Here is a 15,115-nt window from a genome sequence, read left to right as displayed (position 1 = left end):
GCCAATGCAGGGGACACAGATTCGATCCCTGGTCCGGGAAGATCCCACAGGCCGCAGAGCAACTAAGCCCGTGTGCCACAACTACTGAGCCTGTGCTCTAGAGCCCGCGAGCCACAACTACTGAGCCTGAGCAACAACTACTGAAGCCCACACGCCTAGAGCCTGTGCTCTGCAACAGGAGAAGCCACTGCAATGAGAAGCCCATGCACCGCAATGAAGAGTAGTCCCTGCTTGCCACAACTAGAGAAAGCCTGTGCACAGCAATGAAGACACAACACAGCCAAACAAACAAATAAATAAATAAAATATAATTTAAACAAAAAATGCGGTATATGGAGGGTGAGACATTGAGTCCTTCTCATCTGTGCCTTCCAGTCTGCTCATTCTGTTTCCCAGAGGCAACTGCTCATACCATCTTCTTGAATATCTTCCCTCAAATTCTGCACATAAAATAAACAACCCATAAAAACAGGGAAAAATTTGAACAGACATTTCACCAAAAAAGATACACAGGTGACAGATAAAGACCTGAAAGATGCTCAACATCATTAGTTATTAGGGAAATGCAAGTTAAAACCACAATGAGACATCACTACACACCTATGAGAACGGCTAAAACATAAAGGCATGGTACCAAGTGTTGGTGAAGATGTGGATGAACTGGAACTCTCAGACTGAATTGTAAAATGGTATACTTTGGAAAACCATTTGACAGTTACTTAGAAAAAGAATGATCTCTTGGTACACTCACCAACATGGATAAATCTCAAAATAATTATGGTAAGTGAAAGACGCCAGACCCATACCAAAAGAGTACATATTGTATGATGCCACTTACATAAAACTTTAGAAAGTGCAAACTAATTGATAGTGACAGAAAGCAGAGCAGTGGTTGCTTGGGGAACCACCCAGGGAAGGGGTTGGAGGAAGGGATTTACAAAGGGGCACAGGAAACTATTGGGGATGATGGATACATTCATTGTCTTGATTAGGGTGATCAAATGGTTTAAACATACGGAGTTTATTATATGCCAGTTATACCCAATGAATCTGTTTTAAAAAAACCCACATGCATAGGTGGGTTTGACACATGCATATCATTTCCCCACTTAACATATCCTGGAGATCATTCCATGTCAGTACATAGCAAGTTACCTTTTCTTTTTAACAGCTGAAGAGTATTCCGTGGTATAGATTTACAGAATTTATTTAGCCATCCTTCTTCTGATGGACATTTAGGTTACTTACTATGTTTCTTTTACAGTCAACGCTGCCATGAACATCTTTATATATACATCTTTTTGCCCCTGTAGGATAAATTCTTAGAAGTGGACTTTCTTATTAGTCAAAGGTTTAATGTACGATTTTGAAAGACAGTATGAAATGGCCCCATTTCTCTCACAGGCTCAAGTCCTGCCTTGTTCTGAAATGGAAGGGATGGTCCTCACACGGATTAAAGAAACTGCCATGCAGCTTTCTGAGATCCACAAAGTGGGATTTCCTTGGCAATTACGCTCCTGTGAGCTGATGGTGCAGTCCTGATTTGCAGTCACTCTTTGATTCCAAGCTTTCTTTGGCAACAGGATTGTCTTGCAACAGTTGTGGGAAATCAGGTGCCCCGTGCCAAGGTGCCTAATTTATCTGACTGAACCCAGGGAAAGGAACCTGAAGGGCTGGGCTGCTGTAAAGCAGTGAGGCGGCAGTTAGTGGGGAAGCCACAGCATCTCATGACATTCATTTCCAGCGTTACAGCCACTACTTTAATGCAGGGCAACCAGATCCTTCCATTTATCTTTCTTTCTCTCTTTCTCTTTCTCAATAATTACTGAGCACCTACTATGTTGATCGATAGGGACTGTGGGATCACAGAGGAAAACAGGAGGCACAGAGGAGGGGAAGGTCAGAAAGTCTTCCCAGAGGAAAGACCATTTAAGTGGAAAATCGAGGTGAAATTCACACAACATAAAATTAATCATTTTAAAGTGTACAGTTCAGTGGCATTTAGTACATTCGCATCATTGTGCAGACATTACCTCTGTGAAGTTTCCATTTTGTCCCCCCAAAAGGAAACGCCATACCCATTAAGCAGTTACTCCCCATAAACAGGGTTTAGAAACAAGGAGGAAGCATTGCACAGGCAGGCTTGGAAAGGAGGCCATTCCAAGAGAGGAACTTTACAAAGGCCTTGGGACATCAAGTCACTTGGGATGGTGCAAATGTGTGTGTTGCGGGGGTGAAGAAGTGATGAGATGAGGCAGGAAGGAAAGGCTAGAGGGTCAGGGAAGATCACATGTGCCACCTTTGTCCCGGAAGCAGCTCACAGGAGGAATCGGTGGTTCCGGAACCCATTTGAGTAATCTTCATGCCTGGGGGGATACTGTCAACTTTAATACGAATTCAGTTTGAGCCAGGGTTTCTCAACTTTGGCACCACTGACGTTTTGGGGCTTGATAATTCTTTGCTGTCCTTTGCACTGTAAATTTTTTTAGCAGCACCTCTGGCCTCTATGCACTACCAGTAGCATCTGCCCTACTCCACCCCAGCCCAGTTAAGACGTCTCCAGACATTGCTAAATGCCCCCTGGGGGGGGGGCATTATCATTTCCCCACTTAACATATCCTGGATATCATTCCGTATCAGTACATAGCAAGTTACCTTTCTTTTTAACAGCTAATAAGTATTCCAGGGTATAGATTTACACAATTTATTTAGCCATCCTTCTTCGGATGGACATTTAGGTTACTTACCATCTTTCTTTTACAGTCAATGCTGCCATGAACATCTTTATATATACATCTCCCAAATATATATACGTATTTATATATAAAGAAAAAATGTTTTTTCTTTATGTGTAAATCTCTCCAAGTTGAGACCACTGGAAGAACTCTGACCCCATACTTCACCATTCTAAGGAGCGGGCAAACCACATGGTGCTGTGAGAGGCACCCCTTCCAGCTGTATGGAGAGCAGGACACAACACAGAGCAGGACCATCTCTGGGAACTGGTCAAACACAAGCAAATCAGCGTTAAAACTTTGTGGCATTTTAAAAATTCCTTCCTCCATTTATTCAACAACTTAATGCCTACTATGTGCCAGGGAGGCTGAACCTCCTGGCCCAGGAGCTCCTTGGCAAAGATCCCTGTGTCCAAGGGTGACACAGAAGCAGAGCAGCTGGTGGCTTCAAGGAGGACTACACGGACTCAGATGGCAAGCGTTATCAGTGGGGTCCGGTGCGGATTAGAGTACCTGCCCCAAGTGTTCCGGACTGGGAAAGACTCTTGGGAGCTTTGCATAGCCCAAGAGGCAAAGGGAAGGAGATTCAATTATGAGCAGGATTATTATTTTTTTTGCTAAGCCCAGTAGGATGGGGCCTCTGAGTCAGATTTAATTGAACTTAGTTCTGTGACAGTTTCTGCATAAGGTTCATAAACATGACATTAAGATGAACAGACCACTGCCCTGGCTCTCCAGGGATTTGCAGTCTCATGGAAAACTCTCTGCCTCCACATTAGTTCTTGAGAACATTCTGAGGAATTTTGTCCCATTGTTATCCTTGATCTCTACAACTGCATCAAGTTACTGGAGTCCATTCTGCAGATAAGAAAACTGAACTTAGAGTGGTTTAGTGACTTGCCCTTGGCCTAAAAGGATCAGACCCAGTGCCAGGATATAGTCAGAAACTCCAAGCCTCGTTCTTTCCATTGCACCAGGCGGCTCTGCTCATTCACGAGAGATGAGGAAACTCTGGTTAGGCAAAGGGCAGCAGATGGCTATCAGGAGTACTCTAATCTCTTGGGCTTGTTTCTTTATCTGTAAAAGGAGAATACTGCCTCACTAAGTGAACAGGATTTTTTATGTGTGATGTATGTAGGCACGCAGGTATGTACGTACAAAGCAAAGTGCTGCTATAACACACTGGCAGAGATAGAAGGAAGCTGCCAAATATTTTTTTCTTTTAATTAATTAATTAGGCTGTGTTGTGTTGTAGTTGCAGCATGAGGGATCTTTGTGGCGGCATGCGGGTTCTTTTTGTTGCAGCGTACGGCTGTTCATTGCGGTGCGCGGGCTCCTCTCTGGTTGTGGTGCACGGGCTCCAGGGCGCACGGGCTCCAGAGTGCGCGGGCTCACTAGTTGCGGCATGTGGGCTTAGTTGCCCCGCTGCATGTGGGATCTTAGTTCCCAACCAGGGATCGAACCTCCGTCCCCTGCACTGGAAGGTGGATTCTTTACCACTGGACCACCAGGGAAGGCCATGCCAAATATTCTTGAACAGAGTGATGACAGATTAGAAGTTGTTTAGGAACATAAACTAGGCAGCTAAGTGCAGAGCGGGTAGAGGGGTTAGATGGGAGACAGCGCAGTCAGCCCAGAGGGCTGTTTGCCACAGGGAGAACTGATTGAGAACTGATTCCAGGGCGAAAATCCCCCAAATGCCATATTCTCGGCATGTTATCCTTAATGAGAGAGAGAACTGTAAAAAAAAAAAAGCAAATGCCACATTCGTTTAGGGATAACTTGTCACTTTGGGGGAAATAATTATGGTTAAACCATACTTTTTTGGCACTGAGTTAAAAGTAGTTACCAACCATATTTGCCTGCTCTCTCAAGCTGTAAGCAATTTCATCAGTAAAAGACTAATTGAATGTTTGAGAGTATCTAAAAGAAATGTACCAGTTAAGACAAAGTGACTGTTTCCTAAGAGCTTTATACCTCAAAGGAGAGAAAATGAATACCACAGATCGGGATAACAAATTAGAAGGCAATTTTACAAGGGTGAGGAGAACATTGTCAATGATCTCTGGGATTCCTCTAAGCAAAAAGTTACAACAGACTTTCAGCTTCCTATCTTCCTAGCTTTTAAGTGTCTTCCGAGAGTTAGTAATAAAGAGCTTTGCAAGCTGATCATCTCTGCCAAGGTGAGAAATCTTAGTTGAGTAGAGCTGAAGGCATCAGGCTGAAGTGCATTCCTCTTTGGTCCAACTCGGCCGGCAAACCTTTATCTTAGGAAGGAGGAATACACTTGTTTTTCTCATGGCTCTTGCTTTATAGAAACAAGAGAAAATGTCCTGATAGAAAACACCTTCAGTGAGATTCCCCAGCCGCCTTTGTTTTTTTTTTTTTTTTTTTTAACTTCTAGGCGCCTCTGGTAGCAGACAAGGCATGTTGGGGCAGAGCCTCGGATCCTAAGGAAAGGCCAGGTTAGGTAGGAGCTGGCAGCCCTTCAAAGCCATGCCACCTGAAGGGAAATGTACCACGACACGGTCTGGGTGGCACTGACTGAGGATCTGTGCTGAGGTGCTTTGTCAGGCTTGGCCTCAGCCATCTCTAGGAAGACCTCCAAGGTTCTAAACTAGAAGAAATGGGCAGGAAGTTTGGTCCAAATTAAACCCATTAAAAAAAAATTTCCTACAACTTCAATGCATTATTTCTTGTAAAGAAATAGTGATTTACAAATGAGAACTCTTTATTAAGCCCTTGGCTAGTAGCTAGCATTCCTTGAAAATAATCAAGCCACAGGGCTTTAAATATTCTAAATGTATTGCCTCTAAAATCAGGCGAAATTGGTGGTTCTTCTATAGCTTCTTTCCTAATCATGCAGCATGAGTTACAATATATTTTGTGGAACTAGGACAAGGTTTGGCACCAAAGAGCCCTCAAGATTCAAATCTTTAAACTGTTCACTCTGATTCTGAGCAAATTAGTCCTCGGCACTAGTTTGTTAATCTGTAAAAAGGTCCAGATCCCGAGGAATAGGTGGCTTTAGAGGCCATGTGAGTGGATGGGCGGGAAAAGCTGGGGGTGGCCCACAAAGGAAGAACAGCGTGGTCAGATAAAAAGGATGAACGGCGGGTGCGGAATCATTACCAATGGGGACAGGTTTCCTTTTGGGATGACAAAAATGTTCTAAAGTTAGACAGTGGTGCTGGTTGCACAACTAACATACTAAAATCCATCGGTACACTTTGAAAGGGTGAATTTTGTGAATTGAATTATATCTCAATTATACTGTTATTTTAAAAAATACTTACTATTAATTATTTATTTCGGTTGCACCAGGTCTTAGTTGCGGAACGTGGAATCTTCGTTGCGGCATGTTTAATTGCGGCATGCGGACTCTTAGCTGTGGCATGCATGTGCGATCTAGTTCCCCGACTACATTGGGAGTGTGGAGTCTTACCCACTTGACAACCAGGGCAAGTCCCTATGCTGTTATTTTTTAAAAAGGATGCAGAATGCATGAATGAGAATATTTGGAGAGGTAATGGGAAGTGAGGGATTTTCAAACTCTTTTGTGGGGTGGGGGTCCTCAGATCTATACAATTAAATGTCATTATTTAGGGAGGGCAAGAACTTGTTTTTATTGCTAAATTCTACTATTTTACATTTCCATCATACTTCCTGAAGTTTCATTTTGCTAAGAGATTCTCCTTCACTTCTTGGGCTAAATTATTAGTGGAATATTCCTATGATGTTTTTGAATGATAGGTGATAGCTTTTCAGTGCCTGTACTGTTTCACCCCGGGTTTTAGGACACCATGAAAAATACTTATTAATACCAAAGATTTCATAACACTACCCCAAACTGCCTTGATGGCACTATTCCAATACAAACAACAGACACACCATTCATATTTCTAATTTATTATTAAATTACATAACAAAGCTTCTATACAGTCAGAAAATGCACATTTAGATGAGAACAAAAAATTAAGTACAAATACAATAAACCTGGTTCCAAGAAGCCATTTTAAAAGCAAAAAATTAGAAAGTGCATTTGGAATAGATTTTTTAAAACCTGTATTGGCATTTTTCATGAGGAAACATCTTCCATCATGGTAAAGTGTGATTGGAATTGATTTCCCTCCCTAAGAGCTAAATAGGATAGGAATAGATGCAAATACTTTGATACTAAAGTAATACTTCTGATACTTTGTACTAGGCACAAAGAAAATGAGAAAGATCCCTTAGGACATGGCTCAGCTGTCTCAGCTTCTTATCCAATAAACATCCTCAAGAGTCACTTGTTCCTCATCTTCTTTTGCCCTATAAAACTTACGGGTGTGCAGATTTATAAAGGAATAACAAGATTAGTTTATAAAGATCATGATGAAAAGCTCTATATCTTTTTGGAGACCAGGCTAAACAACCCCTACCCCAAAAGGAGAATAGAACACAATCATTTTAATTCCCAGCAGAATCCATTTACTCTTTACATTTGCCACAAAATTCAGTGTAACACTAGACATGGCCATTTATCCTCAATAGCTTAATATTGCAAGTTAGAAAATGCGGTCAATTTCCAAGAAATCATATCTGGCTAGTGATCAAACATGAGGTATTAGAAAACCAAAAAGGCTAGTCCAGTTCTTTAAAGTCCTTTTCCTCAGGTTGAGATCATTAACAATGAAATAGAAAATTAATGGTGGGAATGCAAGTCCAAGGTGCCTCAATTCCATAGAGGCCAAAAGTCATTGCATCAAAAAGCTCCATAAGTACATTTTTGTATTCAGCGTCCAACAGGAAAGAACTAAAATCAATATTAATTGGTTCCAGATACAAAAAGTGCCCTCATGATGACTCCTCTCACTGCTCATCTCCACTCTCAGGATTGTACTCCCATGTCTGATCTGAGTACTGGGCAGTATGGAAAAAGGCATTCTCTATAAAAGTGAATTTTGGTAAGCAGGAGAAATGAATAATGGAGAAGAAAAGCCCATATTTTTCTAACATTAGAAAAATATGGGTATGCAATGCTGCAAATTACAGGGACTCCTTCAGCATCGTTATTAATAACAGTAAGAAAAATATAGAAATAGCCAGGAGAGATCAACTGAAGCACTTGAATATCTGGGCTTGAACTTGAGTAATAGATTCATTAAGCATTTTAAACTAAAGTTATCAGTGCACAGTAAAACAAATTCTCAGAAGTATACCTTTTGGAATTTTCTACCCTTTTTGTTGCCATGGTTTTTCATACTTTTAAGTGAAATGGAAAGTTTTGAGTGGTTATTAAGAAGATCCCAAAAGGAAAGATCCATCATATAAGACAATAGCTGAGAGAGAATAACTTCCTCTAAGAGGTAACCTTTGGGACAAGGAATAGAAAATTCCTTGGACCTGGCTCTGATTGGCTCTAATAAGCAATTTACTGTTGGCCCCTGAGCCTAGTAACTGGTTTGTAAGGACAGCAAAAAAGTTAAGAAAACCAAGCTGCTAAAAAAAAAAAAGCTAAATGGCACGAAACTGAAAGAGTTCAAATCAGCTATCACGGGATCCAAAATAAGCCTCTACCTGTAAATGGCACACTTCTATCCTCGCTCTAGGGCCTCCTTCTGCAAAAGAAGGAACCATAAAGGACAGAGGAGCACAGCCCTAGCGCTCTACGTTTGGCCCTGGGTTACCTCACTATGGGCTACAGCACTGGGAGGTTAGTCAGACCTACCTGACACCAACATCTACACCACGCTTTTTCAACTTCCTCAGAAGAACTAGTTTCTTTATTTTCATAAAGAAAATAATCAACATAATTCTATTACTTCATTTAAGCACAACCCTAATGGAAAGGCTTCCCAACCATCAAAAGTGTTTGTTTGCTCAGCTGCAGCAAAAGCTAGATTAGCTTGGGTCCTAGTTTTAGTCTCACACCACCACCCATTAATGAACACACCAAACAGACCAGTAAAAAAGACTGGTAGTATAATTAAATAAATAACTTTATTTATACTTCAGATTTTCTAAATGCCGACTATATAGCAACCAAAGTCCCATAAATTCTAGCTGAGGCACAACCACCGATCAAGACCCTTTGAAAAATCAAAGATAATAAAGTGTCAGGGGAGAGAAGTTTTGTTCTCCCAACAGAGAACTAAATAAATGAACTTATTTCTCTGATGTTTTAAGGTTCACACTGGGAAAACTTAAACTTTCTTTTAAGGGCATCCCCAATCAACCGACTGATCAATCAACCCATATTTAGAAAAATAAACCCCATAGTTAAAAAAAAGTATCAAACACTCTTCCTACCCAGAACATAGTAAAACTTTGACACCAGCATGAAAAACCTCTCCGTTTCTGCACCAGACCAGAGGTTAGTCTACCCATCAGCCTGTAATCAAATTCATCTGAATATCACCATCAACACTCTGTGATGTAGTTAAGAACTACATACTAATATCCTTTTATTCCCCATGGCATGGTCTTAAGCCAGTACTATAAATACCATAGTAAATTCCAAAGGTGAAGAGTAGCCTTCTTTCTTGGTGAGGAATACAGCTGTTGGAAGTCTTCGGCCTATTTGTGGTAGTTCAGTTAGAGAAGTAATAGATTTACAGAAACTGAGAAATGGTTAAACTTGAAAAGATTTCTGGTGGGTGGTTTAAAATTTTGTCACTGTCCAGGGTGCAGATAGAGATAGATTCTGTTATATGCACCTTCAATAATAAAGCCATTCTCTGGATGTTTGAAAAAGCTTAAGAGATTTGGAATGAATAGGTTTTCACAGAACACAGAATTCCTGGTACATCAGACAGTGGTTCTTAAACTTTTGCTCATAAATGTGGAACACTTACAAATGGAATTATCTGATGGTGACCCCTCACTCAGTGTCTTTTTACATGTGGCCTGTTAAAGAGATCTCACTGAAAACCAAGCGTTCCCCTCACTCAGTTGCCGGTGTTAATCCTGACATGATGAAGAATAGTTGCAATGACAGACACTGGCTTTTTGTCATGGTAGAACTGAGATTTCATTTTCTTACAGTAGTAAATATTAACCCAATGGAAGAGATTAACAAAAAACAGTGACTGACCAAAAAAAAAGCCTGTCATTCTTGATGATTTTCCAGGAACACAGTTAACCCCAGAGTGTGCACTATTAAAAAATAAAATAAAGAAAAAAGCTTTTTTGCAGTACTTGTCTTCTATTTCAGACAACCTCAACTGTGTTGAAGTTGGTCTGTGAGCATCTCAAAGATTCTTTGAAAAATGTAATTTTTCTGGAATACCGAAAGAGTTGGGGACAAAGTAGAAATTTATAGCACAGATTATCAAGAAATGACTTGTGATTTCTCATCATGAGTGTAAAATAGAAGGACAAAAACTATTTTTATTCACAACCCCATCTGGTGGCTGAAAGGAAAGCAGTCTTTGGATATGGAGAAACCTGGTTTTCTGAAGAATCCAGCTGTAAGACCGGGCTTGTCATCAGCCTTCAACACTTTCACCGAGGCACGGAAACTCTGTTTCTGATGGGTTTACTTACCTCTTCGGGAGACAAAAGCAACTGAAAACATTTATTATTTTTTTAAAACTAAAAACAGAAGGAAACGTGTGTTAGAAAAGATAGCACAGAAAACCTGTGACTTCAGCTCAACCTGACCATGTCACAGAGTCCGTCACTATCAGTCTTGAATTAATCCTGCCGGTCAGGCTAATTATCAGGTCAGTCAACTTCTCCTTCCTACTTTTTCTTATTCCGGATCAGGGTGTGAAAGTGGTGGCTGTCAAGAGTCCCTGGAGATGTCTCATCAATGGAAAGCATACAGCAGCAATAGGATGGTACAGACACCAATAACACCACCCAGGATGAGTGAGTCTCGCCGCTTCCTAAGGTTGATCCTCTGGATAAGGCTGTTCACAGCAGGAAAACGATCTTTGGGAAATCTTTATTAAGGTCATATTTGGAAGAAGCCTCTTTAGTGAAAACTCACAGGAATCACAAAAACAGAGATCAGTGGAGTCCAGAAACGATAAATGATGAGAAGAAATAGAGGGGAAAAAGGTCACACTGAGGGAGCTACAGCAAACACAAATGCCCTACTGCTCAAGGGCAAATTCAAGTCTCCTAGTAAACTGCAGTACACAAGAACCATGAAAAGAAAAAAATTAACAGCGAGAGAAGAAACAATGATGACTGCTACCATGTACCGAGGGATTGCTATCAGGGTGGGAGCCCATGTGGTCGGGAGAGAGGAACCCTGCAGGGCACGGAGGTACAGGTGCAGCCAGCTACCACCACCATTATCCTGAGGTTCCTGTCTTTCCTTTTTTTCCTTCTCTTTCTCTCTCCCTCTCTTTCTTAAACCCCTTTTCTCAGGAGACTGGGAAGTTTTGCCAGAAAGGTTTTGAGGAATATGTGATCTTCTCCCCAAGGTGATAAGCCTCCTTGGATTCAGGTAATTGGTGGGAACAAACTCTTAAGTGTCTCTATAATCAAGTACTGGTTAATTATTTAAAATTTTAAATTTACTTTACAGCAGTAGGCAGGATACCGTAAGAAAGTGGGTTAAACTGCTCTGGCTGTCCTATTTGGGGAACATAAAGAAAGGAAAGAAAATTTTCAATTTTAGGAGTTTTATAGCAGTCACAACTGCATTTTACTTAGTACTGTAAAATATCTTCATATCTTACTTGTTGGTATGTTGCAAAGCACACGCTTCTGCATCCTACATTGTTTTGCATTTCTAGCACTGGTTTCTGACTACACACCTGCAGGTGCATCCTCTTTGTTAATAGAGGTATTGTATCAAGGTCAAGAAAAGCAACAACAAAATCACCTAGGTTACTAGAGAGCTGGAATAATCCCTACTCCCGGTGAATCCTCACTGCATTTTCCTGTAAATAAATGACTCTCAGCAGGGACTGTATTGTGTATTTATATACTCTACATATTGTATGTAGAGGTTATGTTTTTTTCTAATCTTGAATTTTCCTGTGCCTAATGAAGAGAACTTTACACACTGTAGGCATTAATGTGTTTTTCAAATTAATCAACAAAAAAAAGGGGACAATTTGCAGAAACAACTTTTAAAATGCAGAACAGAAAGCATGAAGTAATGTGCAAAAACTTATACAGTGTAAGGTACAAATCTCTTTTAAAGCAAATGCTTAATCTTTTCTTGCTTGGTAAAAGAAGGGTCAACAACCCCGTGAGAGAAAGTAAGAAAACCTTTGACATTAGGAAACCCTGTCTATAGTGGACATATTTCTATCTAGTTTATTACCTTAGGGGAACCACCCCCCTCCTTCTATAATAATCCAGTTCAGTTCATGTAACAGGGTGGGGCTGACCTTGTCCTCTGACATCAGGTGTACATACGCACTCAGGATTGGCCAGAGAGAATACTCACTCCCCTTGGCCAATGGCTGGGTTAGGAACAGCTTGAGGTAACTCAAGCTAGGGCAACCACAGTCCTCTTGGGACATGTGCCAGAGCTGTCAGAAAAGACGCCCTTTTTCCATGAGAATTTTTGAACTGGTAGGAGGTGACTCTTGTAGCCATCTCTATCAGCACGAGGAGGAATCTGCCTGAGAATGAGGCCAACACACAAGAAAATAGAAATAAGAGATGGAGTAGGGGAACAGAGAGGAAAGGCAGATTCTTGATAATAAAATCTGAGCCCCTGCTTCCAGCTACACCTTAAGCCAAATTCTACCCCTGAATTTTACAGATATATGAACAAATTAATTCCCTCCTTTTCCTCCTTAAGTCAGTATGAATTAGGTTTCTATTACTATCTCTCTATGGAGTCCTGACTAACTCACACCCATTTTATTTGATTTTTTTAAACATAATTTTGGGAATGATTCTAATTTATGGTACTGTAAAATGAGATAATGTATATAACAGTACCCTGTTAACTGTAGAGCCCTATATAAAATATAAATGATTTTGGAGGTGTGGTTTTATACTTAGGGTGACAAAGCAAGAACAAAATTCACCAAAAACTGGAAAATACCAACAGCCTTCAGGATATTCCTTTCCTTAGGCAAATAAGGTATGAAACTAAAAGTGACCTTAAATTATCTAGGACCAGAAGATACTCAACTTTTGAAAATTAAAGGTCCTTTCCCCCTTAGTAATTGGGGGAGGAAACTTTTTTCTCTAAGAAGGCTTGACTTCTCAAAGTAAACAAAATGTTTTAGCTTAGCAGGCTTATCAGTTTCCCTGCTGGGTTTCTCAGAAGTAGCAGTAATCCTACTTTAAATTGGGAAACTGAAGAATTAAAAAGGTAGAGGTCACAATAAACAAGCAGCAAATCTATCCTAGAGTTTAGCTTGTGCAAAATGAAACTACGCCACCAGCAGTGACAACTCATTTACATGTATGGCTGTCTACTTCCCTCTCTTTCTAAGCATGTGCCACTGACTTATTCTCCAAACTGAATAAAGAAAGAAGAAAAAGCACATAAATTATGATGTTTAGGTAAAAACTGTGTACACTGTGGAGTTCTAAAAGTTTAAAAGTTCAAGAGTTTTTAAAATGTAAAATAATTCTGTGAATTTGAAAATTCACATAATTATTTTCTAGATCTACTAGTATTAACCCTCTGGTGTGCAATCTTTTACATATGGCATTAAACAGTATGATCTTTCAGGAGTGCAGGGCATATCATAATACAGAATTACTGATGGCCTCTACTGTTACTGATGATGGCAACCTGTCCAGAAGAGGGGGAGAGTGGTGAAGCACATACGCAGACTTTTTTCCCCCAAAAAACCCCAGATTTCAAGCTTTCAAAAAGGATACTGGCCAAAGTGTTCATTTTGCTCTGAATTGACTTCAACATTCCTCTCTGTGAAGTCATATTTTCTTTTGTTGCCATAGCAATGCTGCAAGGGAGGAAAAGAGAAGCTCAATAAACTGATGTTTCAAGATGATCCTGCATGCATCCATCATACTCTTAAAAGTAAACAGAAAACTAAGGTGAGCACATCACCTTTGAAAAGCACTGGGCAGGAACATGGAAGAAAAAAAATCACCTCCCAAGTCATCTTCCCATTGTCCTTTTTCTGAATGACCACTTCATCCCCAATGCTATTCTCTGATATTCTTTTGGACAAGGCAGTGGACTGTTTCCTGTGGATTGCTTTTTTTTTTTTTTCCAAAGTAACAAATGAAATAAGACAACTGACAAATCACACATTACAAAAGCTTCTTAAAATGTTTTTAAAAGGGGCCAGGTACTAAAATATCCTTAATCAGGAAAAACCCTTGAGAGAGAAGTAGGGAATTACAATTATAAAAATAGAACCAAAGGTGCAACATATCACAAAATATTTATATACAACCAGCCCTTAACTTATGGAAAGATCACGTTCCAGGGGCTTCCCTGGTGGTGCAGTGGTTGAGAATCTGCCTGCCAATGCAGAGGACACGGGTTTGATCCCTGGTCTGGGAACATCCCACATGCCGCGGAGCAACTAAGCCCGTGAGCCACAACTACTGAGCCTGCGCTCTAGAGCCTGTGAGCCACAACTACTGAGTTTGCGTGCTGCAACTACGGAAGCCCGTGCGCCTAGAGCCCGTGATTCACAACAAGAGAAGCCACCGCAATGAGAAGCCCACGCAGCACGATGAAGAGCAGCCCCCGCTCACCGCAACTAGAGAAAGCCCACGCACAGCAACGAAGACCCAACTCAGCCAAAAAAAAAAGAAAGAAAGAAAGAAAGAAATTTATTTAAAAAAAGAAATTATGTTCCAAAACTCTATTTGAGACCCAACCAAGTAGATTTTAGGACACACATGCAACATTAAGCTAGTTTCCAAGCCAGGTGACAAAGGTCACAGATTCATTAAGCAAATGAGAAAGAAGGGAAGTCACTTTTTCACTCTTTGTAGAGTACAGTTTCTTTCATGTAACTACTTAGATGTGCTTTTTAAAGAAATCTCAGTTAATATCTTTTTGCTATCGCTGCCAGGATTATTAACTTTCAATAGTCTTATCTTCTTGGACATTAGTATCCTAGAGGGCAGGGTCAGTATACATTTTGATACGTAACACACAGGGGAGCGTTTTAGATACTGATATTATAAAAAGCAGTAGGAAATAGGAAGTTCTTCAGTAATTCTGAAAATACGTGAAACATTAAAAAAACCGAAAAGCAACAGAAATGAAGATATTCTGGGAAGATGGTAGAGCACAAATTCTTGACCTTATCTCTGGCCCAGTTTCCTCTATGGAAGAACACAAGACAAAGGCAGACATGCCAGGGAGGGTCCATCTGAGGTCCCAAGTTCTCTTGAGATCTCGAGGGAAGAAAGCCAGGGAGGGCTACACTCTCTCAAGCAAGGGAAGAACCAAAGAACTGATGGCAGGGAAGACTATATTTTTC

General features: G+C 40.5%; 1 protein-coding gene across 2 annotated transcripts in view; it reads right to left on the bottom strand.

Moving 5' to 3' along the window:
* Positions 1–6,628: 6,628 nt before the first annotated feature.
* GOSR1 (golgi SNAP receptor complex member 1) overlaps positions 6,629–15,115 on the bottom strand; it is a 50,019-nt gene continuing 41,532 nt past the window's right edge. For both annotated transcript variants that reach the window (XM_004267091.4, XM_012532015.3), the window contains exons 8-9: positions 13,530–13,612; positions 6,629–10,652 (exon numbers count right to left, since the gene is read on the bottom strand). In XM_004267091.4, the coding sequence (XP_004267139.1) occupies positions 10,528–10,652; positions 13,530–13,612 (208 nt within the window). In that variant the 3' untranslated portion in view covers positions 6,629–10,527. The remainder of the gene's footprint in view (positions 10,653–13,529; positions 13,613–15,115) is intronic.

This window comes from Orcinus orca, chromosome 19 (assembly GCF_937001465.1).
Source record: "Orcinus orca chromosome 19, mOrcOrc1.1, whole genome shotgun sequence".
Classification (NCBI taxonomy): Eukaryota; Metazoa; Chordata; class Mammalia; order Artiodactyla; family Delphinidae; genus Orcinus; species Orcinus orca.
The sequence above is the reverse complement of the archived record's forward strand: the minus strand, read 5'-3'. Positions and strand labels throughout refer to the sequence as shown.